Source organism: Dendrobates tinctorius, unplaced genomic scaffold, assembly GCF_039654945.1.
Source record: "Dendrobates tinctorius isolate UK_male_01 unplaced genomic scaffold, ASM3965494v1 ptg000445l, whole genome shotgun sequence".
Lineage (NCBI taxonomy): Eukaryota > Metazoa > Chordata > Amphibia > Anura > Dendrobatidae > Dendrobates > Dendrobates tinctorius.
Genome location: NW_027362107.1, coordinates 765746 through 792791, shown reverse-complemented (window position 1 = coordinate 792791; position 27046 = coordinate 765746). Strand labels below are relative to the sequence as shown.

General features: G+C 54.4%; 1 protein-coding gene across 5 annotated transcripts in view; it reads right to left on the bottom strand.

Moving 5' to 3' along the window:
* ABCC8 (ATP binding cassette subfamily C member 8) overlaps positions 1 to 27046 on the bottom strand; it is a 280298-nt gene that overhangs the window by 85422 nt on the left and 167830 nt on the right. For 4 of the 5 annotated variants that reach the window (XR_012227547.1, XR_012227546.1, XM_073564298.1 and 1 more), the window contains 10 exons: positions 20183 to 20288; positions 20000 to 20110; positions 17658 to 17733; positions 17465 to 17570; positions 17056 to 17094; positions 13330 to 13365; positions 9555 to 9653; positions 7831 to 7915; positions 7609 to 7689; positions 4527 to 4664 (listed from right to left, as the gene is read on the bottom strand). Coding sequence is in view for 3 of the 5 variants with exons in the window: in XM_073564298.1 (XP_073420399.1) it covers positions 4527 to 4664; positions 7609 to 7689; positions 7831 to 7915; positions 9555 to 9653; positions 13330 to 13365; positions 17056 to 17094; positions 17465 to 17570; positions 17658 to 17733; positions 20000 to 20110; positions 20183 to 20288 (877 nt within the window). In the remaining 2 variants the exon portion in view is untranslated. The remainder of the gene's footprint in view (positions 1 to 4526; positions 4665 to 7608; positions 7690 to 7830; positions 7916 to 9554; positions 9654 to 13329; positions 13366 to 17055; positions 17095 to 17464; positions 17571 to 17657; positions 17734 to 19999; positions 20111 to 20182; positions 20289 to 27046) is intronic. The other variant, XM_073564300.1, reaches the window with a different exon arrangement.

Genomic DNA, 27046 nt, shown 5'->3' with positions numbered 1-27046 from the left:
GTGTGTATGATGTGCCCATATTATTCTCACCTATTGTCACTGAGCTGCTGCTCTACTTGTGCCCTTCTTTGATTACTATATGGACTTGGTGTGTATGATGTGCCCATATTATTCTCACCTATTGTCACTAAGCTGCTGCTCTACTTCTGCCCTTCTCTGATTACTATATGGACTTGGTGTGTATGATGTGCCCATATTATTCTCACCTATTGTCACTGAGCTGCTGCTCTACTTGTGCCCTTCTCTGATTATTATATGGACTTGGTGTGTATGATGTGTCCATATTATTCTCACCTATTGTCACTGAGCTGCTGCTCTACTTGTGCCCTTCTCCGATTACTATATGGACTTGGTGTGTATGATGTGCCCATATTATTCTCACCTACTGTCACTGAGCTGCTGCTCTACTTCTGCCCTTCTTTGATTACTATATGGACTTAGTATGTATGATGTGCCCATATTATTCTCACCTGTCACTGAGCTGCTGCTTTACTTGTGCCCTTCTCTGATTACTATATGGACTTGGTGTGTATGATGTGCCCATATTATTCTCACCTATTGTCACTGAGATGCTGCTCTACTTGTGCCCTTCTTTGATTACTATATGGACTTGGTGTGTATGATGTGCCCATATTATTCTCACCTATTGTCACTAAGCTGCTGCTCTACTTCTGCCCTTGTCTGATTACTATATGGACTTGGTGTGTATGATGTGCCCATATTATTCTCACCTATTGTCACTGAGCTGCTGCTCTACTTGTGCCCTTCTCTGATTATTATATGGACTTGGTGTGTATGATGTGTCCATATTATTCTCACCTATTGTCACTGAGCTGCTGCTCTACTTGTGCCCTTCTCCGATTACTATATGGACTTGGTGTGTATGATGTGCCCATATTATTCTCACCTACTGTCACTGAGCTGCTGCTCTACTTCTGCCCTTCTTTGATTACTATATGGACTTAGTATGCATGATGTGCCCATATTATTCTCACCTATTGTCACTGAGCTGCTGCTCTACCTGTGCCCTTCTCTGATTATTATATGGACTTGGTGTGTATGATGTGCCCATATTATTCTCACCTACTGTCACTGAGCTGCTGCTCTACTTGTGCCCTTCTTTGATTACTATATGGACTTAGTATGTATGATGTGTCCATATTATTCTCACCTATTGTCACTGAGCTGCGGCTTTACTTGTGGCCTTCTCTGATTACTATATGGACTTGGTGTGTATGATGTGTCCATATTATTCTCACCTACTGTCACTGAGCTGCTGCTCTACTTGTGCCCTTCTCCGATTACTATATGGACTTGGTGTGTATGATGTGCCCATATTATTCTCACCTATTGTCACTGAGCTGCTGCTCTACTTGTGCCCTTCTTTGATTACTATATGGACTTGGTGTGTATGATGTGCCCATATTATTCTCACCTATTGTCACTGAGCTGCTGCTCTACTTGTGCCCTTCTCTGATTACTATATAGCCCCGTTTTTGTATCGTCCGCCACCACCTGGTTCAGCTGTTTTTTTTTCCCTCATGTTTTTATGTACTATTTTCAATAAAAATCTTGTATTTTAGATCTAGATCTATGGTCTATTCTGCATCACGTTTTCCTATATGATCCTATCTCCTTTTGTGCATGACCCTTTGATTCTATATTATTTACTATATCGTACAAACTTGTTCAGTCTCTGCTAAAATAGAGGAAAACAGAACCTAGCAGGATCAAGCCGCCATAGTTTCGGATCCTCTCCTCACGAGGCCCTCCCATTCATCAGACTCCTCTCCTTCTGAGACACTCCCATTCATCAGACTCCTCCCTTCTGAGACACTCCCATTCATCAGACTCCTCTCCTTCTGAGACACTCCCATTCATCAGACTCCTCCCTTCTGAGACACTCCCATTCATCAGACTCCTCTCCTTCTGAGACATTCCCATTCATCAGACTCCTCTCCTTCTGAGACACTCCCATTCATCAGACTACTCCCTTCTGAGACACTCCCATTCATCAGACTCCTCTCCTTCTGAGACACTCCCATTCATCAGACTCCTCTCCTTCTGAGACACTCCCATTCATCAGACTACTCCCTTCTGAGACACTCCCATTCATCAGACTCCTCCCTTCTGAGACATTCCCATTCATCAGACTCCTCTCCTTCTGAGACACTCCCATTCATCAGACTCTTCCCCTTCTGACACTCCCTTTAATCACACTCCTCCTCTTGACCAGACTCTTCCCCTTCTTAGACATTCCCATTCATCAAACTCCTCCCCTTCTTAGACACTTCCATTCATTAGACTCCTCCTCTTCTGAGACACTCCCATTCATCAGACTCCTCTCCTTCTGAGACACTCCCATTCATCAGACCCCTCCCCTTTTGAGACACTCCCATTCATCACTCTTCCCCTTCTGAGACACTCCCTTTAATCACACTCCTCCTCTTCACCAGACTCTTCCCCTTCTTAGACATTCCCATTCATCAAACTCCTCCCCTTCTTAGACACTTCCATTCATTAGACTCCTCCTCTTCTGAGACACTCCCATTCATCAGACTCCTCTCCTTCTGAGACACTCCCATTCATCAGACCCCTCCCCTTTTGAGACACTCCCATTCATCACTCTTCCCCTTCTGAGACACTCCCTTTAATCACACTCCTCCTCTTCACCAGACTCCTCCCCTTCTTAGACTTCCCATTCATCAGACTCCTCCTCTTCTGAGACACTCCTATTCATCAGACTCCTCTCCTTCTGAGACACCCCCATTTATCAGACCCCTCCCCTTCTGAGACACTCCCATTCATCAGACTCCTCCCTTCTGAGACACTCCCATTCATCAGACTCCTCCCTTCTGAGACATTCCCATTCATCAGACTCCTCACCTTCTGAGACACTCCCATTCATCAGACTCCTCTCCTTCGGAGACACTCCCATTCATCAGGCTCCTCCCTTCTGAGACATTCCCATTCATCAGACCCCTCCCCTTTTGAGACACTCCCTTTAATCATATTCCTCTTCTTGACCAGACTCCTCCCCTTCTTAGACATTCCCATTCATCAGACTCCTCCTCTTCACCAGACTCCTCCCCTTCTTAGACTTCCCATTCATCAGACTCCTCCTCTTCTGAGACACTCCTATTCATCAGACTCCTCTCCTTCTGAGACACCCCCATTTATCAGACCCCTCCCCTTCTGAGACACTCCCATTCATCAGACTCCTCCCTTCTGAGACACTCCCATTCATCAGACTCCTCCCTTCTGAGACATTCCCATTCATCAGACTCCTCTCCTTCTGAGACACTCCCATTCATCAGACTCCTCTCCTTCGGAGACACTCCCATTCATCAGGCTCCTCCCTTCTGAGACACTCCCATTCATCAGACCCCTCCCCTTTTGAGACACTCCCTTTAATCATATTCCTCTTCTTGACCAGACTCTTCCCCTTCTTAGACATTCCCATTCATCAAACTCCTCCTTCTTAGACACTTCCATTCATTAGACTCCTCCTCTTCTGAGACACTCCCATTCATCAGACTCCTCTCCTTCTGAGACACTCCCATTCATCAGACCCCTCCCCTTTTGAGACACTCCCATTCATCACTCTTCCCCTTCTGAGACACTCCCTTTAATCACACTCCTCCTCTTCACCAGACTCCTCCCCTTCTTAGACTTCCCATTCATCAGACTCCTCCTCTTCTGAGACACTCCTATTCATCAGACTCCTCTCCTTCTGAGACACCCCTATTTATTAGACCCCTCCCCTTCTGAGACACTCCCATTTATCAGACTCCTCCTCTTCAGACTCCTCCCTTCTGAGACACTGCCATTCATCAAACTCCTCTCATTCATCAGATCCCTCCTCTTCCGAGACACTCTACTTCAGACTCCTTCCCTTCTGAGACACTCCCATTAATCGGACTCCTCCCATTTTAACCCTAACCCTTCATTCATCTATCACCAGGATCTTCCCCCTCAGTCTATATGATAAGAAATACTATATAAAGTCCATTCTAGCCTAAGCTCCAGCTGTCTACACAAGTAAACCTGCAGTGTAAGGCTAAGTGCACACGTAGATTTTCCGCCTGCGGATTTTTCTGCACAGATTTGAAGAAATCCGCAGGCCAAATGACCTGCATTTTTCCTGCGGATTTCTTCCTGTTTTTTTGCGGTTTTCTTGCGGTTTTTGTGCGGTTTTCTACTGCAGTTTTCCCCCTGCGGATTTGGAGAATGGAGCAGGTGGAAAACCGCACAAAAGAAGTGACATGCTGCTTTTTTGTACCGCACAAAAACCGCGCGGAAAAAACCGCAGCGTCTGCACAGCGTTTTTTTTTTTTCCATTGATTTACATGCTACTGTAAATCACACTGCGGATCTGCAGCGCTTCTGCGCGGTAAAATCCACTGCGGATCCGCAGGAAAAATGCATCGTGTGCACATGGCCTTAAGCATGTGGGTGTCAGAGGCCTGGGGATTGGTGAGAATGTATGACAGCATGCTAGAGATACTTCTTCTGGCGCCCCTTACCCAGTCAGCGTGAGGCAGGTACTGCAGCTTGTGTGTGACCAGGACGGTGGTGGTCTTGTTATCTCGCAGCATCTTCAGGATGCCATGCTGCATCAGGTGGTCGCTCAGGTGGATGTCCAGAGCGGAGAACGGGTCGTCCTGCGGGATGTGATAATGGAGGTAAGAAACCCTCAATATGGCGCTGCGGGCCTGAGAGCCGAGTGCTATAACCCCAGTATCAGACATAACACCCCTTCTCCAGTACCAGTGCTATAACCCCAGTATCAGTCATACAGCCCCTTCTCCAGTACCAGTACTATAACCCCAGTATCAGTCATAACGCTCCTTCTCTAGTACCAGCACTATAACCCCAGTATCAGACATAGCGCCCCTTCTCCAGTACCAGTGCTATAACCCCAGTATCAGTCATACAGCCCCTTCTCCAGTACCAGTACTATAACCCCAGTATCAGACATAGCGCCCCTTCTCCAGTACCAGTGCTATAACCCCAGTATCAGACATAGCGCCCCTTCTCCAGTACCAGTGCTATAACCCCAGTATCAGACATAACACCCCTTCTCCAGTACCAGTGCTATAACCCCAGTATCAGACATAGCGCCCCTTCTCCAGTACCAGTGCTATAACCCCAGTATCAGTCATACAGCCCCTTCTCCAGTACCAGTACTATAACCCCAGTATCAGACATAGCGCCCCTTCTCCAGTACCAGTACTATAACCCCAGTATCAGACATAGCGCCCCTTCTCCAGTACCAGTGCTATAACCCCAGTATCAGTCATACAGCCTTCTCCAGTACCAGTGCTATAACCCCAGTATCAGACATAGCGCCCCTTCTCCAGTACCAGTGCTATAACCCCAGTATCAGTCATACAGCCCCTTCTCCAGTACCAGTACTATAACCCCAGTATCAGACATAGCGCCCCTTCTCCAGTACCAGTGCTATAACCCCAGTATCAGTCATACAGCCCCTTCTCCAGTACCAGTACTATAACCCCAGTATCAGACATAACACCCCTTCTCCAGTACCAGTGCTATAACCCCAGTATCAGTCATACAGCCCCTTCTCCAGTACCAGTACTATAACCCCAGTATCAGTCATAACGCTCCTTCTCTAGTACCAGCACTATAACCCCAGTATCAGACATAGCGCCCCTTCTCCAGTACCAGTGCTATAACCCCAGTATCAGTCATACAGCCCCTTCTCCAGTACCAGTACTATAACCCCAGTATCAGACATAGCGCCCCTTCTCCAGTACCAGTGCTATAACCCCAGTATCAGTCATACAGCCCCTTCTCCAGTACCAGTACTATAACCCCAGTATCAGTCATAACGCTCCTTCTCTAGTACCAGCACTATAACCCCAGTATCAGACATAGCGCCCCTTCTCCAGTACCAGTGCTATAACCCCAGTATCAGTCATACAGCCCCTTCTCCAGTACCAGTACTATAACCCCAGTATCAGACATAGCGCCCCTTCTCCAGTACCAGTACTATAACCCCAGTATCAGACATAGCGCCCCTTCTCCAGTACCAGTACTATAACCCCAGTATCAGTCATACAGCCCCTTCTCCAGTACCAGTACTATAACCCCAGTATCAGTCATACAGCCCCTTCTCCAGTACCAGCACTATAACCCCAGTATCAGACATAGCGCCCCTTCTCCAGTACCAGTACTATAACCCCAGTATCAGTCATACAGCCCCTTCTCCAGTACCAGTACTATAACCCCAGTATCAGTCATACTGCCCCTTCTCGAGTACCAGTACTATAACCCCAGTATCAGTCATAACGCTCCTTCTCTAGTACCAGCACTATAACCCCAGTATCAGACATAGCGCCCCTTCTCCAGTACCAGTGCTATAACCCCAGTATCAGTCATACAGCCCCTTCTCCAGTACCAGTACTATAACCCCAGTATCAGACATAGCGCCCCTTCTCCAGTACCAGTACTATAACCCCAGTATCAGTCATACAGCCCCTTCTCCAGTACCAGTACTATAACCCCAGTATCAGTCATACAGCCCCTTCTCCAGTACCAGCACTATAACCCCAGTATCAGACATAGCGCCCCTTCTCCAGTACCAGTACTATAACCCCAGTATCAGTCATACAGCCCCTTCTCCAGTACCAGTATTATAACCCCAGTATCAGTCATACAGCCCCTTCTCCAGTACCAGTGCTATAACCCCAGTATCAGTCATACCGCTCCTTCTCCAGTACCAGTACTATAACTCCAGTATCAGTCATACAGCCCCTTCTCCAGTACCAGTATTATAACCCCAGTATCAGACATACAGCCCCTTCTCCAGTACCAGTACTATAACCCCAGTATCAGTCATACCGCTCCTTCTCCAGTACCAGTACTATAACCCCAGTATCAGTCATACCGCTCCTTCTCCAGTACCAGTACTATAACTCCAGTATCAGTCATACAGCCCCTTCTCCAGTACCAGTACTATAACCCCAGTATCAGTCATACAACTCCTTCTCCAGTACAAGTACTATAACCCCAGTATCAGACATAACGCTCCTTCTCTAGTACCAGCACTATAACCCCAGTATCAGCATCAGACATAACGCCCCTTCTCCAGTACTAGCACTATAACCCCAGTATCAGTCATACAGCTCCTTCTCCAGTATCAGTACTATGCCCCAGTATCAGACATAACGCTCCTTCTCTAGTACCAGCACTATAACCCCAGTATCAGCATCAGACATAACGCCCCTTCTCCAGTAGTAGCACTATAACCCCAATATCAGTCATACAGCTCCTTCTCCAGTATCAGTACTATAACCCCAGTATCAGACATACAGCTCTTTCTCCAGTACCAGCACTATAACCCTAGTATCAGCATCAGACATAATGCCCCTTCTCCAGTATCAGTACTATAACCCCAGTATCAGTCATACAGCTCCTTCTCCAGTATCAGTACTATAACCCCAGTATCAGTCATACAACTCCTTCTCCAGTACCAGCACTATAACAATGTACCCCAGTGTCCGGGCTCCTCGGGGGCGTGTTGTGTGACCCCGTGACTGCCCCTCCCATCGATGATCACGTTCACACTGATTAGCTGCTCACCAGGAAGACCACACTCGTCTGCTGGTACAACGCTCTGGCCACGCTGATGCGCTGCCGCTGACCGCCGGACAGATTAATGCCCTGAAATACAAGACAGGACGTCAGCCACCTGCAGCTCGTGCTGCCCAGCTCCAGAAGAACTACTGGACCCAGCAGACCCTGACACTCCTCTCACACATTCCCTCCGTTTTGCCCCGAGTGGTCATCCGCGGCAGCACTTACCCGCTCCCCGATCTGCGTCTGATCCCCGTGGGGCAGGATGTCGATGTCCGGCTGCAGGGAGCAGGCATCAATCACAGCCTTATACCTGGAGGCACACGGCACAGAAAGAGTTAACGTGGGCTGTAATCAAAAGCAGAGGAAGCAACAGGGGTCATGGACCCTCAGCCAGGGGCCACGTCTAAGAGGGGCCACGTGATACACGTGTAAGAGGGGCCACGTGATACTCGTGTAAGAGGGGCCACGTGATACTCGTGTAAGAGGGGCCACGTGATACTCGTGTAAGAGGGGCCACGTGATACTCGTGTAAGAGGGGCCACGTGATACTCGTGTAAGAGGGGCCACGTGATACTCGTGTAAGAGGGGCCACGTGATACTCGTGTAAGAGGGGCCACGTGATACTCGTGTAAGAGGGGCCACGTATATAGTCATATAATCAGCAGGGCCATCTATATACTTGTATATGATACAGATCCCATCCACGACACCCCCCCATACACCGCGTGCAGAATCATTATCAGGGTCTCTAATGATAAGTTATTACTGATGGTCGCCGGTGTCGTCCGTCCAGAAGGTGAAGAATCCTCAGTATAAGAAGTCACAGCACAGCACTGATCCGGCCACGGCCCGTCCACCGGCTCCATCCACACTTGTCTCCTCTCATTGATCAATAAAACCTGGGTACAATCTGTATCAGATATTACTTGGCCCAGACCTGATGTTTCACTTGTGTCTTGCTCAGTGGTGGTCGGGCTCAGCCTCCTCACCTTGGTCATGTCTTTATGGTTCTCTGTCCTCTGTAGACCGGGAACAATCTGGGATGTCCCAGATTCAGGAAATCTGTTTTTAGCCATTTTGCTGGTGGAAAACGAGCTAATAATTCAGTACATCCTGAGGAGGGTGGAGGCAGGACAGGTGGAGGCAGGGTATCCAGAGGCGGGTCATCCTGAGGAGGGTGGAGGCGGGGCATCCTGAGGGTGGAGGTGGGGCATCCTGAGGGTGGAGGCGGGGCATCCTGAGGAGGGTGGAGGCGGGGCATCCTGAGGAGGGTAGAGGCGGGGCATCCTGAGGAGGGTGGAGGCGGGGCATCCTGAGGCGAGGCATCCTGAGGAGGGTGGAGGCGGGGCGTACTGAGGAGGGTGGAGGCGGGGCATCCTGAGGCGAGGCATCCTGAGGAGGGTGGAGGCGGGGCGTACTGAGGCAGGGAACCTCTTCCTTGCCATTTTGCCGGCTGCTAATAATTCTGCACACGGTGTGAACTGCATATCATGGGGGTCACATACTTTCTATGGTCACATATCAGGGGCTACGTTCATACTTGTACAGATTCATCTTCTCTCTTGCAGAAACCTCATCTAGTCATTTACAGGGGTGGTCCATGGTTAGGTAATGGTGGCCCCACCTGTGTGCACACTGCAGCAGACATGCGCTGAGCAGCGGCCAATCGTGGCAGTTTATGGCGGACTTTTTTGGTCCCAGCCGCTCACCTAACCCCTTCCTGACTGGTCTCGGCCCCTTGGTTTAGAGCAGTGGTTCCCAAACTCCAGTCCTCGTGGCCCCCAACAGGTCCTGTTTTCAGGATTTCTATAGTGTTACACGTGAGACAATTCCTGATGCCTTGATGATACTTCCATCACCTGTGAAATACTAAGGAAATCCTGAAAACACGACCTGTTGGGGGCCACGAGGACTGGAGTTTGGGAAACGCTCGCTTAGAGGACTCTTACTTTTGCTTATTGAAGGAGCTCTCGAAGGTGATGTTTTCTTCCATGGTGGCATTCAGGAGCCAGGGCTTCTGGGAAGCATAGGCTACTGCGCCCCTCCGCCTGAGACAAAAGAAAGGGCAGAAGAAAGCCGCAATACGTCAGGTCACATGATGGACGACAAGTAACCAGAGCACGAGGGGTGGAACAACGGCGCACCCCGCATACATGGCATACACACAGTATACAGTGGCGGAAATAAGTATTTGATCCCCTACCAACCATTAAAGGGAATCTGTCACCCCTTTTGTTTGGACGGGAGAGGTCTGGCGCCTGCGCACTGCAGTATTCTACTCTGCCTTCAACAGGGCAGAGCAGTGCGCCACCGTTACTCTGATGGCAGAGTCACACCCCACGTCATTCTTCATTAGGTCGCCTCATCAGGAGTTTATGTGCAGAATTATCGGCCCTCAGAAAGTGTTAGCGCCCATCAGGTGTGTTGCAGGGGCAGTGAAGGTGCAGAGCTCCACGCTGGGCTGAGCCTATTCTACAACTGTTCTAAGCCAGAATACGGCAAAAAAACACTCAACTGGGAGAATCCACAGTCCATCATTACTGCAGGACATGAAGGCCAGTCATTCCTGAAAACTGTTGGAACTTTGAAGGTGCAGTGCAAGTGCAGTCATGAAATCCATCCGTTGCTATGATGAAACTGGCTCTCATGAGGATTGCCCTCAGCAAGGGAGACCAAGAATGACCTCTGCTGCAGAGGATAAGTTCATCAGCTGTCACGACTCTGTTGTCGGGTTCTCCTTCCCTGTCCCGAAAGCTAGGTGCGCCCTAGCTTGCCCTGATTACTTCTGATGGTGAAGATGCCGGAGCCAGATACCTTTCCTTATTCCCTGAATACGCCTTCAGTCTGTTCCCTTCCCCCACCCAGGGAAGAGGAGAGTAGTAGTGCACCGTCATACACCAACAAGACTAACAAGGTAATATGAATGTCAGGAGAAACCACCAGGTGGGCACTTACCAGCGGTTTCACCTGCTCTGACAGTGAGAGCCCGGAGCCTCTGACGGCCTGTGACAGCTGTACTTACAGCGTCCGGGAGCTGGGCAAGGTGACAGCAATACAGCAGGGCTGGAGTGAGCAGAATGCCTGGTGGTGAGTGTGCTAACAGGACCTGCAGCACGTGACCACAGGGGGCGGGGCTTAGTGTCCTGCTGCTGGAGATGAGTGCAGGATGCTACAGGGACCCTGGAGCAGAGGAGAGCGGAAAGGGGGCCACCAGACACCAGGGAAAGGTTTGTAAAATAGGGGGCGAGTCAGTGAGGGATCAGTGACCTGTCATAAAGATGAATATGTAAGCAGAGCACCACATAAAGCCCATCCAGACTGCCCCGCAGGGACTCCCATCATCCAGACTGCCCCGCAGGGACTCCCATCATCCAGACTGCCCCGCAGGGACTCCCATCATCCAGACTGCCCCGCAGGGTCTCCCATCATCCAGACTGCCCCGCAGGGTCTCCCATCATCCAGACTGCCCCGCAGGGTCTCCCATCATCCAGACTGCCCCGCAGGGTCTCCCATCATCCAGACTGCCCCGCAGGGTCGCCCATCATCCAGACTGCCCCGCAGGGACTCCCATCATCCAGACTGCCCCGCAGGGACTCCCATCATCCAGACTGCCCCGCAGGGACTCCCATCATCCAGACTGCCCCGCAGGGACTCCCATCATCCAGACTGAGCTGCAGGGACTCCCATCATCCAGACTGAGCTGCAGGGACTCCCATCATCCAGACTGCCCCGCAGGGTCTCCCATCATCCAGACTGCCCCGCAGGGTCTCCCATCATCCAGACTGCCCCGCAGGGACTTCCATTATCCAGACTGCCCCGCAGGGACTCCCATCATCCAGACTGCCCCGCAGAGACTCCCATCATCCAGACTGCCCCGCAGGGAGTCCCATCATCCAGACTGCCCCGCAGGGACTCCCATCATCCAGACTGCCCCGCAGGGACTCCCATCATCCAGACTGCCCCGCAGGGTCTCCCATCATCCAGACTGCCCCGCAGGGTCTCCCATCATCCAGACTGCCCCGCAGGGACTCCCATCATCCAGACTGCCCCGCAGGGACTCCCATCATCCAGACTGCCCCGCAGGGTCTCCCATCATCCAGACTGCCCCGCAGGGTCTCCCATCATCCAGACTGCCCCGCAGGGACTCCCATCGTCCAGACTGCCCCGCAGGGACTCCCATCATCCAGACTGCCCCGCAGGGTCTCCCATCATCCAGACTGCCCCGCAGGGACTCCCATCATCCAGACTGCCCGGCAGGGTCTCCCATCATCCAGACTGCCCCGCAGGGTCTCCCATCATCCAGACTGCCCCGCAGGGACTTCCATTATCCAGACTGCCCCGCAGGGACTCCCATCATCCAGACTGCCCCGCAGAGACTCCCATCATCCAGACTGCCCCGCAGGGAGTCCCATCATCCAGACTGCCCCGCAGGGACTCACAACATCTAGACTGCCCCGCAGGGACTCAACATCCAGACTGCCCCGCAGGGACTCCCATCATCCAGACTGCCCCGCAGGGACTTCCATTATCCAGACTGCCCCGCAGGGACTCCCATCATCCACTGCCCCGCAGGGTCTCCCATCATCCACACTGCCCCGCAGGGTCTCCCATCATCCAGACTGCCCTGCAGGGACTCCCATCATCCAGACTGCCCCGCAGGGACTTTCATCATCCAGACTGCCCCGCAGGGAGTCCCATCATCCAGACTGCCCCGCAGGGACTTTCATCATCCAGATTGCCCCACAGGGACTCCCATCATCCAGATTGCCCCACAGGGACTCCCATCATCCAGACTGCCCCGCAGGGACTCCCATCATCCAGACTTCCCCGCAGGGACTCCCATTACCCAGACTGCCCCGTAGGGACTCCCATCATCCAGACTTCCCCGCAGGGACTCCCATTACCCAGACTGCCCCGTAGGGACTCCCATCATCCAGACTGCCCCGCAGGGACTCCCATCATCCAGACTTCCCCGCAGGGACTCCCATTATCCAGACTGCCCCGCAGGGACTCCCATCATCCAGACTGAGCTGCAGGGACTCCCATCATCCAGACTGAGCTGCAGGGACTCCCATCATCCAGACTGAGCTGCAGGGACTCTGGTCATCCAGACTGCCCCACAGAGACTCCCATCATCCAGACTGCCCCGTAGGGACTCCCATCATCCAGACTGCCCCGCAGGGACTCCCATCATCCAGACTTCCCCGCAGGGACTCCCATTACCCAAACTGCCCCGCAGAGACTCCCATCATCCAGACTTCCCCGTAGGGACTCAACATCCAGACTGAGCTGCAGGGACTCCCATCATCCAGACTGCCCCGCAGGGACTCCCATCATCCAGACTGAGCTGCAGGGACTCCCATCATCCAGACTGCCCCGCAGGGACTCTCATCATCCAGACTGCCCCGCAGGGACTCCCATCATCCAGACTGCCCTGCAGGGACTCTCATCATCCAGACTGCCCCGCAGGGACTCCCATCATCCAGACTGCCCCGCAGGGACTCTCATCATCCAGACTGCCCCGCAGGGACTCCCATCATCCAGACTGCCCCGCAGGGACTCCCATCATCCAGACTGCCCCGCAGGGACTCCCATCATCCAGACTGCCCCGCAGGGTCTCCCATCATCCAGACTGCTCTGCCATGTAACCCTGAGTGTAATCCCTAGCGCTGGAGGTGTTCTTGTGACCCGGGCCCAGTCCTCACTGCTCCTGACAGAACTCACCTGATCTCCACATCCAAAGCCGCGTCACGCTCTGGGCTGTAAAATAAGATGCAGACATATGTGAGAACAACATGGCGGCTTGTCTCCACACCTCGCACTGACTGCACAGGTCTCTGCATATGAAGAACCCCGATCTACAGCCGCTCTGGCGAACGTTAATAAGAGCAGTGCGAGCGGAAAAAAGATGGCGGAAAAGATGAACAACAGAAGAGGAGCAACAAAAGAGGACGAGCGGAAGAGGACGAGCAGCAGAGGATGGGCGAGGACGAGCGGCAGAGGACGAGCAGCAGAGGATGGGCGAGGACGAGCGGAAGATGACGAGCGGAAGAGGACGAGCGGCAGAGGACGAGCGGCAGAGGACGAGCGGCAGAGGACGAGTGGAAGAGGATGAGCGGAAGAGGATGAGCGGAAGAGGAAGAGCGGAAGAGGACGAGCGGCAGAGGACGAGCGGAAAAGGACGAGCAGCAGAGGATGGGCGAGGACGAGTGGAAGAGGACGAGCAGCAGAGGATGGGCGAGGACGAGCGGAAGAGGACGAGCAGCAGAGGATGGGCGAGGACGAGCGGAAGATGACGAGCGGAAGAGGACGAGCGGCAGAGGACGAGCGGCAGAGGACGAGCGGCAGAGGACGAGTGGAAGAGGATGAGCGGAAGAGGATGAGCGGAAGAGGAAGAGCGGAAGAGGACGAGCGGCAGAGGACGAGCGGAAAAGGACGAGCGGAAGAGGAAGAGCGGAAAAGGATGAGCGGAAGAGGAAGAGCGGAAGAGGACGAGCGGCAGAGGACGAGCGGAAAAGGACGAGCGGCAGAGGACGAGCGGAAAAGGACGAGCGGAAGAGGACGAGCTTAAAAGGATGAGCGGAAGAGGAAGAGCGGAAGAGGACGAGCGGAAAAGGACGAGCGGAAGAGGACGAGCGGCAGAGGACGAGCGGAAAAGGACGAGCGGAAGAGGAAGAGGACGAGCGGAAGAGGACGAGCGGAAGATGACGAGCGGAAGAGGACGAGCGGCAGAGGACGAGCGGCAGAGGACGAGCGGCAGAGGACGAGCGGAAGAGGATGAGCGGAAGAGGAAGAGCGGAAGAGGACGAGCGGCAGAGGACGAGCGGCAGAGGACGAGCGGAAAAGGATGAGCGGAAGAGGACGAGCGGAAGAGGACGAGCGGCAGAGGACGAGCGGAAAAGGACGAGCGGAAGAGGACGAGCGGAAAAGGATGAGCGGAAGAGGAAGAGGACGAGCGGCAGAGGACGAGCGGAAAAGGATGAGCGGAAGAGGACGAGCGGCAGAGGACGAGTGGAAGAGGACGAGCGGAAAAGGATGAGCGGAAGAGGAAGAGCGGAAGAGGAAGAGCGGAAGAGGAAGAGCGGCAGAGGACGAGCGGAAAAGGACGAGAGGAAGAGGACGAGCGGAAGAGGACGAGTGGAAGAGGACGAGCGGAAAAGGATGAGCGGCAGAGGACGAGCGGAAAAGGATGAGCGGAAGATGAAGAGCGGAAGAGGACGAGCGGCAGAGGACGAGCGGAAAAGGATGAGCGGAAGAGGAAGAGCGGAAGAGGACGAGCGGCAGAGGACGAGCGGAAAAGGACGAGCGGAAGAGGACGAGCGGAAGAGGAAGAGCGGAAGAGGACGAGCGGAAGAGGACGAGCGGAAGAGGACGAGCGGAAGAGGACGAGCGGAAGAGGAAGAGCGGAAGAGGACGAGCGGAAAAGGACGAGCGGAAAAGGACGAGCGGAAGAGGACGAGCGGAAGAGGACGAGCGGAAGAGGACGAGCGGAAGAGGACGAGCGGAAGAGGACGAGCGGAAAAGGACGAGCGGAAAAGGACGAGCGGAAGAGGACGAGCGGAAGAGGACGAGCGGAAGAGGACGAGCGGAAGAGGACGAGCGGAAAAGGATGAGCGGAAGAGGAAGAGGACGAGCGGCAGAGGACGAGCGGAAAAGGACGAGCGGAAGAGGACGAGCGGCAGAGGACGAGTGGAAGAAGACGAGCGGAAGAGGACGAGCGGAAGAGGACGAGCGGCAGAGGACGAGCGGCAGAGGACGAGCGGAAGAGGACGAGCGGAAGAGGATGAGCGGCAGAGGAAGAATGGCAGAGGACGAGCAGAAAAGGATGAGCGGCAGAGGACGAGCGAAAGAGGATGAGCGAAAGAGGACGAGCGACAGAGGATGAGCGGCAAAGGACGAGCGGAAGAGGACGAGCGGCAGAGGACGAGCGGAAGAGGTAGAGCGGAAGAGGACGAGCAGAAAAGGATGAGCGGAAGAGGATGAGCGGAAGATGACGAGCGGAAGAGGACGAGCGGCAGAGGACGAGCGGCAGAGGACGAGTGGAAAAGGATGAGCGGAAGAGGATGAGCGGAAGAGGAAGAGCGGAAGAGGACGAGCGGCAGAGGACGAGCAGAAAAGGATGAGCGGAAGAGGAAGAGCAGAAGAGGACGAGCGGCAGAGGACGAGCGGAAAAGGACGAGCGGAAAAGGACGAGCGGAAGAGGACGAGCGGAAAAGGATGAGCGGAAGAGGAAGAGCGGAAGAGGAAGAGCGGAAGAGGACGAGCGGAAAAGGACGAGCGGCAGAGGACGAGCGGAAAAGGACGAGCGGAAGAGGACGAGCGGAAAAGGACGAGCGGAAAAGGATGAGCGGAAGAGGAAGAGCGGAAGAGGACGAGCGGAAAAGGACGAGCGGAAAAGGACGAGCGGAAGAGGACGAGCGGAAGAGGACGAGCGGAAGAGGACGAGCGGAAAAGGATGAGCGGAAGAGGAAGAGGACGAGCGGCAGAGGACGAGCGGAAAAGGATGAGCGGAAGAGGACGAGCGGCAGAGGACGAGTGGAAGAGGACGAGCGGAAGAGGAAGAGCGGAAGAGGACGAGCGGCAGAGGACGAGCGGCAGAGGACGAGCGGAAGAGGACGAGCGGCAGAGGAAGAATGGCAGAGGACGAGCAGAAAAGGATGAGCGGCAGAGGACGAGCAAAAGAGGATGAGCGAAAGAGGACGAGCGACAGAGGATGAGCGGCAAAGGACGAGCGGCAGAGGACGAGCGGCAGAGGACGAGCGGAAGAGGTAGAGCGGAAGAGGACGAGCAGAAAAGGATGAGCGGAAGAGGATGAGCGGAAGAGGATGAGCGGAAGAGGACGAGCGAGAGAGGATGAGCGGAAGAGGACAAGCGGAAGAGGAGGAGCGGCAGAGGAGGAGCGGAAGAGGACGAGCGGAAGAGGACGAGCGGAAGAGGACGAGCGGAAGAGGACGAGCGAGAGAGGATGAGCGGAAGAGGACAAGCGGAAGAGGACGAGCGGAAGAGGACGAGCGGAAGAGGACGAGCGAGAGAAGACGAGCGAGAGAAGACGAGCGGCAGAAGAGGAGCGGCAGAGGATAAGCAAAAAAAATCGAGTAACAAAGGACAAGTGATGTCAGATGAGTGACAACAGACTAGCAATAGCAGACAAACCATGGACACCGGACGAGACACAGAAGACAAGTGACAGTAGAGATGGCGGACGGGTGACTGAAGAAAAAAGGTAAAGCAGAGAAGCATTAGAAGATAAGAGATGGGGGAGTGATTGTACAGAGTGCAGAGATGTGTGAGAGCGGTGCTCGATTCTCAGCTCTGACTGCAGACGAGCGCTACTTGATTTGTGCATTAAGAGGCGAGAATTGGAACCTGCAGAAACACAAGAGACAGACGGCTGCGTGACCGCCCTCCCCCCAAGTGAGCACCGCAGAGCGCGGTAATTGGAGCACTCACCTCATGTCCTCGGTGGTCTCACTGTCACAGCTGGGACTGCTGCAAGATAAAGCGCGGTCATTAGTGACAGCAAACAGCGCAATCTGCTGCTGAGTACACAGATCAGAGGAAATGAGCACACGGGACATTACCTGATCACCGCCACATTACCTGATCACCGCCACATTACCTGATCACCGCCACATTACCTGATCACCGCCACATTACCTGATCACCGCCACATTACCTGATCACCGCCACATTACCTGATCACCGCCACCTGCTGCGTCCACGAGACCAGCCATCAGCACAACAGGAAGCATCCGCAGACACTCATGTATGTCTACCCCCATATACACAGCGTCCGTTAGGGTCGCCCCCCTAATATATGTGATGTACGCGCAGGAGTTCTTACCCCCCAGGTTCTCACCTGTCCCAGCAGACGTCTCCGGAGATCTTGTGCATCTCGCCTAGCGTGGCCAATAGGAGCGAGGACTTCCCGCAGCCCACCTGTCCCACAATCATAGTCAGCTGACCTAATGGGGGCACCGGTCACAGAATATCATGTATAATGTGCAAAGAGCAGAGCATCATGGGAGACAACGAATCAGGGACATAATCACCTCGAGGAATCCGGATGTCGATGTTGGAGAGAGCGGGAACGCCATCTGGGGTCCACGTGAAAAAGCCACTGCTGATCTACAGAGAGAGCCAGGCTGAGAGCTGGTGCAGTAATGCCATCCACAAGAGAGACCCCTCCTCCCCAGCTATGGAAACAGAGAGACCCCTCCTCCCCAGCCATGGACACGGAGAGACCCCTCCTCCTCAGCCATGGACACGGAGAGACCCCTCCTCCCCAGCCATGGAAAGAGAGACCCCTCCTCCCCAGCCATGGACACGGAGAGACCCCTCCTCCCCAGCCATGGAAACAGAGAGACCCCTCCTCCCCAGCCATGGACACGGAGAGACCCCTCCTCCACAGCCATGGAAACAGAGAGACCCCTCCCCCCAGCCATGGACACAGAGAGACCCCTCCTCCCCAGCCATGGACACGGAGAGACCCCTCCTCCACAGCCATGGAAACAGAGACCCCTCCTCCCCAGCCATGGACACAGAGAGACCCCTCCTCCCCAGCCATGGACACGGAGAGACCCCTCCTCCACAGCCATGGAAAGAGACCCCTCCTCCCCAGCCATGGACATGGAGAGACCCCTCCTCCCCAGCCATGGACACAGAGAGACCCCTCCTCCCCAGCCATGGACACGGAGAGACCCCTCCTCCCCAGCCATGGAAACAGAGAGACCCCTCCTCCCCAGCCATGGACACAGAGACCCCTCCTCCCCAGTCATGGACACGGAGAGACCCCTCCTTCACAGCCATGGAAACAGAGACCCCTCCTCCCCAGCCATGGAGAGACCCCTCCTCCCCAGCCATGGACATGGAGAGACCCCTCCTCCCCAGCCATGGACACGGAGAGACCCCTCCTCCCCAGCCATGGACACGGAGAGACCCCTCCTCCACAGCCATGGACATGGAGAGACCTGTCATGAACTCATTTTCTGCTCCACCAGTTGAGAGTTCCCCTTCCGTTCTCCCTCTGGTGGTGACAGGAGGTAGTGCTGCTGGTTTAAGTGGTAGTGATTTGCCACCTGATGAGGAAGATAACGATTGGATCTCTGGAGTATCAGACTGGATATAAGACAGCCGACGCCCTATCCGGGTGCTGGTGATTCAGTCTGCTTCTTAGGTCCTGAACTTCAGCTCTCTTCCAGTCTTCTCAAGTTAAGTTTGTTTTTTGCTATTGCTCACACTTGCGCTTGTTGTTCAATTCAGTTTTTTGTGTAATCAGCCTGCCCCTGCTGAATTTCCACTCCTATTAATCAGTATTTGCCAATCTGCTTTTTGTCCTTTATTAGATTGGCCTCTTTTTTGCTCTGTCTCAGAATATTTCAGAGTGCTGATATAGGTTTAGAAGTCTAGTGACTTCAGGGTTAATTTTGCTATCAGAAGTGTCGGACTATATTTTTGTAGGTTGTTTTTGGCAGATTGCAGACAGTGTCTTTCCTTTTCTGTCCTTTTTAGTTAGCCGGGCCCCATCGTTTGCTCAGCCTATTTTCCTGCCTGTGTTTGTGTTTTCATCTTGTTTCACCGTCAATACATGTGGGGGGCTGTCTTTCCTTTGGGGTCTGCTCTGGGGCAGTTAGTTTTCCTCTTTTCCTGCTTTAGGCTTATGTAGTTCTCTGGTTGTGACGAGGCGTCTAGGACCAACGTAGGAACGCTCCACGACTGCTGCTAGTTGTGTGGTAAGATCAGGGATCTGAAATCTGCATAGTTACCAACATCTCTGGTTTTCTGAGACTTAGCTTGTTGTCTTTTTTTCCTCCTCGGTTTCCCATTCATAACAGAGACCCCTTCTTCCCAGCCATGGACACGGAGAGACCCCTCCCCCCAGCCATGGAAACAAAGAGACCCCTTCTCCCCTGCCATGGACACGGAGAGACCCCTCCTCCCCAGCCATGGAAACCAAGAGACCCCTCCTCTCCAGCCAAGGACACGGAGAGATCCCTCCTCAACAGTCATGGAAACAGAGAGACCCCTCCCCCCAACCATGGAAGCAGAGAGACCCCTCTTCCCCTGTGATGGGACATAAAGAGACCCTTCTCTCCAACCGTAAAAGCAGAGACACCCTTCTCCTCCCCAGCCATGGACGCAGAGACCCCGCCTTTCCGGCTTAGGAACAAGAGACCCCTCCTCCCCTGCCATGGACACGGAGAGACCCCGCCTCCCCAGCCATGGAAACAGAGAGACCCCTCCTCTCTAGCCGGTGGCGCAGAGACCCCTCCTTTCCGGCTTAGGAACAAGAGACCCCAGCTCCCTTGCAATGGATATAGAAAAACCCCACTTTCCTGGCCCCACAGACCCCCTTTTCCTCCATAAATACTGTATTTCAAGGGTTAATCTTCACCTTTATGCAGAACTCCTCGGCTTCACCGTCACTCTCTGCCCTCCGCTGTGGACAGGTGAAGGCGTTCCAGTCATCTCTGATTGGACTCTTCCGGTTGACCACTCTGAGGGGCTGCAAGGTGGGGGGGCACAGTGAGTGTAGCGGTGGATGGGTCATGTGACTTGCTTGCGTTTCTACACTCACCAGTGCTTGGTACTTGTGGCGATTTCCTGTCTTACGTGGCAGAAGACATTTATCTGTGTCCTCTCCAATCTCCTCACTGAAGAAGAACTCACTCAACTTCTGGACACTGCAAGAACAGAAAACAGCACTGAAACCGACGGACGGCAGCAGAGACCATCGCAACCGGCATCACTGACCATACAGTGCGCCGTCCAACCGAGGACAGCGTAGTGCAGTAACAGACAGGCAGGGACCACGGGAAAGTTCACAGCAAATGTGTTTAATGTCCAAATAACTCGCACAGTGCACAGCACACGGTATCCTCCGGATCGCAGCCGGGGCGCCACAACAGTCCGTACACGAGACCGGTTGCCAAGGGCGACTGACCCACCGTATCACGCTGCGGGGTGCCAGGCGTTCGTTGCTCTGGGATCTGTTACAGGTTGGACGCTGCAGTCACCTGCTCTGCTACTTGCAAACAAAGAGAGTGGATACCCGCGTGTCTCACCCAGTGCCTTCCACCCTCCCACCAGTCCCGTACTGAATACACAGACAGGCCTACATGGGTTGAACTGGTCGGTCACAGTTTATTGAATTCGTAAGCGGAGGAAGGCACTTACATGTCATGACGAGATCATCGCTGAAGGCCGCGTCTGCGACAGACAGGCGGGCCGGACAATGAGCGGTTACGAATCTTTGCTCTTCTCCCCATTTTCTGCCATGGAGGATCATGTGTGTGACCTACACAGGACTCCAACCCCACCCATCAGCATTAGAGCCTGTTCGACTCCGTCCTGTAAGACCAATGTCCGCGAGGTGAACTCCATCCGGTCTCTATAGTGCCGAGTTATCGCCTTCCAGCTGGTGGTGACGAGCCACAATACCACATCTACACCTCATGAATTTTGCTATCCGCGCATTGATCTTCCTCCTTGCCCGCTCTATGGCTTTTACATCCCTTGCGCTGCGCCAGACGGCTCGTGGTGCCATCTCTGACCACACCAATATCATAGCCCCTCACGTTAATATTCTAACTCCTGGTGTGTGACTGGACCATGGCTGCTTTACCAATAAATACATTATTGTCCTAAAGGTTCTTGTCTTAGCTTTTCTTTCCCATAGTAAACATGAATTGTCAGGCTGCAGATGGGTCCCATTTGGCTTCTGCCTTCAAGGCATCAGAGGTGTGAAATGTTCCAATTCTGTGTGTGCCCATGAAGGAGCCCTGGGGTCTGAGACCAGGAAACTGCCTTTTCTCAGGAGGACACCCAAGGACAGATGCTAGTTTCCTGCCGGCCATACATCGCCTGCAAACACATATTTCCACTACACCAACGCTTTAGCGAAGCACTGCTTGAAAATTGCCTGAAACTGATACTTGGGGAGAGGGGACCCGTCTGTGAGAGAAAAGATCTGCTTGCGGGTCTCATCACCGCGTATCTTTTGACTATTTTTAGTGGGCGCGCTGGGCCATCTGATGAGTTCACCAGGACCCTCGTGCCCCTACCGGTGGGATCGCACTTGGATTTTCGCACGTGAATGCGTAGAGTGTTGCTGTTTTTGACCACGGCGACAATTCACGCCGAAAAAAGCGATAGCCAAGGCTGCGGATATGAGCTTCACCCCGTATCGCATACTGATACGGATGTTGAAATAATGTCATGCAATAATCCCAATGAAGTGGAGCCACGACATTGCTCCCTCGGTTGACGCCCTTTCCAGCCTTTAATGGCTTGATGACAAAGAACTTTGTCACGGCATCCACCCCAGGAGTTGAAAGAAAAGGCTATTCCCGATGATTGTCGTTGTGCCGATGTACCCGACGCCCCTCTTTCTTTGAGCTGAATCCAAAATTCCGTTGACCCTTCGCATCTCGCTCAGTCACACTGGCTGGGAAATGGCCTTTGCTGCCAGTGATAATCGGCGAGAGAAGGCTCTGCTGACCGGCATTGCGTGGCTGGCTGACAGCAGGCCCAGCGAGGCCTGCATCTGCTGGAGGGTGACTTCTACCTCACAGAAACCTTCCACCACTTGGAGTGCTTTCTGTATTTTTCCGTCTGGTAAACAAAGAACCATTGAATTTAAATTTTGCGAGAAGGAGCAGAGTTTAGAATTTTTGGGGCCGACGAACATAAAATCATCATGGTAGTGAACCAGAGAATTGCTGCCGGTTTCAGACGACTACCCCAGTCCAGGAAAGTGCAGAACAGCTCGAAATAGTGACACGAAATGGGACGTCCCATCGGCAGGCACCTATCAGAATAATAGTGCTGGTCCACCATGCACCCTAACAGGTGGAAGCATTGGGGTGCACGGGTAATAGGCGGAATGCAGACTGTCTGAATTTCCCAGCAGGGCACCGGGCCCGGCTGCGTGGACTAATTCTACTGTCTTGTCAAAGGACGCGTATGTCACGGAAGCTTCCTCTGGGGGTAGCGTCGGTAACAGATTTGCCTTCTGGGTGTGACAGATGATGGATCAGACGATATTTTCTGGGTTCCTTTTTCGAAATATGCCCAATGGCGAGATCCTGATATTTTGGAAAGACAACGATTGAAAGGGGATCTGCCATTCCACCAAGCTCAACCTCCTTTTGGTGCAAGGTTTCGGGGAATACGTGAGCAAATTTTAGGTTACTAGCCCGGGTGGGTGTTCTACTGTATTTGAAAGGGATAAAAAAAAAAGTATGTAAAGCCGGAGTGTAATTGCCGTGCCGCTTCTTTATTGGGGTAGGGGTTTAACCAGGGACCCATCGCGGTTACGCTCACCAGGGTTTTGCCTTGTAGGCGCCCTGTTTGCCGGATGACTACACCTTGCTGCTGGGTGTCCCCCCTTGCAAGCTGAGCAGTCGTGCCTATATCTGCATGATGCTTGGAAACGGCAGTCTCCCTCGATAAATAGCCGACAGGCCCCAGGTTTTCGTACGACTGATTGTTGACCTGCGGCTGCAGAAGTAGTTAGTGGTCGCAGATGAAAAGTGGGGGGGGGGGGTGGCTGCTTCTGTGACAGCATCAGTCGCAGCCACTCATCTGTCGCTTTAACTCCCCAGCCTGGATCGGGCTGCAGGGCCAGCCACCTGTGGAACTCCTCGTCATACCGACGCCAGGCGGAGCCGCCGTGTGATTTATATCAATTATATATCAGGTCCTGATATATATATATATATACTAGCTATTGAACCCATTCTAAGCCTGGGTGCCAGTATTTATATTGGTATATGGTCTCCATCCTGGTATGTGCAGCCCCCATCCTGCGCCCCCATCCTGTCATGTGCAGCCCCCATCCTGTCATGTGCTGCTCCGATCCTGCGCCCCCATCTTGTCATGTGCAGCCCCCATCCTGCGCCCCCATCCTGTCATGTGCAGCCCCCATCCTGCGCCCCCATCCTGTCATGTGCAGCCCCCATCCTGTCATGTGCAGCCCCCATCCTGTCATGTGCTGCTCCCATCGTGCGCCCCCATCCTGTCATGTGCAGACCCCATCCTGTCATGTGCTGCTCCGATCCTGCGCCCCCATCCTGTCATGTGCAGCCCCCATCCTGCGCCCCCATCCTGTCATGTGCAGCCCCCATCCTGCGCCCCCATTCTGTCATTTGCTGCTCCCATCCTGCGCCCCCATCCTGCGCCCCCAAGCTGTCATGTGCAGCCCCCATCCTGCGCCCCCATCCTGTCATATGCTGCTCCCATCCTGCGCCCCCATCCTGTCATGTGCAGCCCCCATCCTGCGCCCCCGTGCTGTCATGTGCTGCTCCCATCCTGTGCCCCCATGCTGTCATGTGCAGCCCCCATCCTGCGCCCCCATCCTGTCATGTGCAGCCCCCATCCTGCGCCCCCATGCTGTCATATGCTGCTCCCATCCTGCGCCCCATCCTGTTTTGTGCACCTCCATCTTGTCATGTGCTACGCTCTTCCTGTGCCCCCATCCTGTCATGTGCTTCCCCCATCCTGCGCCCTCATCCTGTTTTGTGCACCTCCATCTTGTCATGTGCTACGCTCTTCCTGTGCCCCCTTCCTGTCATATGCTGTTCCCATCCTGCGCCCTCATCCTGTTTTGTGCGCCCCCATCCTGCGCCCCCATCCTGTCATGTGCAGCCCCCATCCTGCGCCCCCATCCTGTTTTGTGCACCTCCATCTTGTCATGTGCTACGCTCTTCCTGTGCCTCCATCCTGTCATGTGCAGCCCCCATCCTGCGCCCTCATCCTGTTTTGTGCGCCTCCATCCTGTCATGTGTATTACATTACCATATTGGGCTGCGATATTATGGGTCGTGTATGGGAGGACAGGGGGAAGTGTGTAACTTATTAGGTGCTTGGGAAGTTATTGTTAGTGGGGGTGTTGCGGGTGTTGTCGATGGTGATTAGTGCACTTTCACTTTGTGTACTGCTGCCGGCTTGCTGTGGCTGGAGGGCGCACTTGTCGGTCGGGTTGGACCGATCAGCGTGCTCTGCAGCTGCATTGAAGGACCTCTGCCCTGTCTCCCTGTCCCCCCGTGCACGCAGTATGGCTGCACCTGCAGGAGGGACGTTGTTGGCCGGGCATGTGACGCTGAGGAGAGGGAGGATTCTGGATGTGATGAGGGGATGTGGGAGAAGCCTGGACGTGATGCAACGGAGGATGGGCGGTGACTGCTGGTCCTGGGCCCGGCGAGATCTGGCCAGTACTCAGAAAGCACGAGGGGGTGGAGTCGCGAATGGGGCAGCGGAACATCCTGCAGGGTCTCCGGCGACCAATGCTTCATTAGCCAACCCGGAGCTGCTCTGGAGGGCGGGAGCATTGAGAGGACCACATGCCTCCCTGGACAAGCGGATCAGCAGCAGGAGCGCCGGCCGAGGATGGGGGGGGCTGGGCGGCCCGGGCTATGAGCGTGGGCCTTCAAGGAGAAAAACGGATGGAGGTGGGCCAGCAGATGGGACCACAATGAGGGAGGTGGTGCTGGGGCATGTGGCTACGAGGGACCCAGTCGGAGGGGAGGCCAACGGGGAGAGGGAGAGGTCAGGAGTGGATTGTGCACCAGGGGAGGAAAGCGATGCCTGAGGCACAACCGAAGGCAGGGTCGGTGGGTCAGGAGACGGCACAGGGAGGTGAGCGCCGAGGCCAGTTATGAGGGCTTGAAGCCAGTGCTCACCTTCCTGTGCTGCTCTCTGACGCAGGGACTCCACCATGGCATCAGACATAGCTGCAGAGGGTTTGGGGGTCCTCAAACAAAAGCTTCCAGGGGTCAGCCGGGGGAAAGAGAAAGTTGCTGACGCCAGGCACCTGAATTTAACCCCTGTAGGTGTGGCGGGACGCCCCTTGCCCTTTAATCGCATTGGTCAGTTGGGCATCCCAATTAATGCTTCACCAGGGGAGTGGTGGAAGGGGGGATGGGCACTGAACCGTATTTCCCTCTAACTTTACCCATATGGGCTCCTCAGTCAGAGGCATGTTCCTTATTGATTACCGTGCCTGCCACACCCAAATCCTATACTTCAGGGTTTTTAACTGGAATCTGTGGCCATGGGCCACTTGTAAGACCCGGCTTGGAGGAAGCAGACATCCCCACTACCATCCTGTAGTTCGCTTCAAGAATAAAACCCCTTACCGGGTTTTCCTGAACATTGCCTTGGCCAAATAGCTTGACTAGGTCCACACTTACTGTTACTTTGCCTTGTGACTCACCGGCGTCCTGTTGTGAATACAAGGCACTCCGGCGGGTCTAACAGGACTGGCAGGCACTGTACTGAGTAAGGATCGTGCCTCTGACTGTAGAGCCCCCATGGATTTGATTTAGAAGCGAACTCCGTGCAGTGCCTCCCACTACTCCCCCCAGGTGATGCCATAATTAGGACGCCCCACTGACCAACGGAAAGAGAGGAAGGGGCGTCCGGCCACACCTTCAGGGGTTAAATTCAGGTGCTGGGGTGGGGGTCTTCCTCTTTTCTCCCCGGCTGATATCTAGGAGCTTTTGTTGCTTTTGTGTGTCCAGGAATCCCCTGAAGCCATGTCCGAGGAATGGATGGCGGCCCTGCGGCAGAGAGCAGCACAGGTGGGTGATCCATGTATTATAGAACTTTTATCTAAACTGGACGCGCACCCACCTGTGCCCTCTCCTGATCCCCTATTGCTGCAGGCCTCCCCTTTGTCTCCCGGGGCCCAGTCCTCCCCTGGGCCCCAGGCTTCTCTGTCACCCCCTCATCCAGCTCCAGCGCTGCCCTCGCAGCACACAGCCTCCTCATCCCTCCATGCCCTGACCTCACCTGTCTCCTCCGCTGGCCTTCTTCCCCCTGCGATGTCCTCTTCTCAGCAGCCACCTGGCTTATCTGGGGCTGCTCCGGCCTCCACTGCAGCTGCTCCGGCCTCCACTGCAGCTGCTCCGGCCTCCACTGCAGCTGCTCCGGCCTCCACTGCAGCTGCTCCGGCCTCCACTACAGCTGCTCCGGCCTCCACTGCAGCTGCTCCGGCCTCCACTGCAGCTGCTCCGGCCTCCACTACAGCTGCTCCGGCCTCCACTGCAGCTGCTCCGGCCTCCACTGCAGCTGCTCCGGCCTCCACTGCAGCTGCTCCGGCCTCCACTGCAGCTGCTCCGGCCTCCACTGCAGCTGCTCCGGCCTCCACTGCAGCTGCTCCGGCCTCCACTACAGCTGCTCCGGCCTCCACTACAGCTGCTCCGGCCTCCACTGCAGCTGCTCCGGCCTCCACTGCAGCTGCTCCGGCCTCCACTACAGCTGCTCCGGCCTCCACTACAGCTGCTCCGGCCTCCACTGCAGCTGCTCCGGGATCCACTGCAGCTGCTCCGGCCTCCACTGCAGCTGCTCCGGCCTCCACTGCAGCTGCTCCGGCCTCCACTACAGCTGCTCCGGCCTCCACTACAGCTGCTCTGGCCTCCACTCCAGCTGCTCCGGCCTC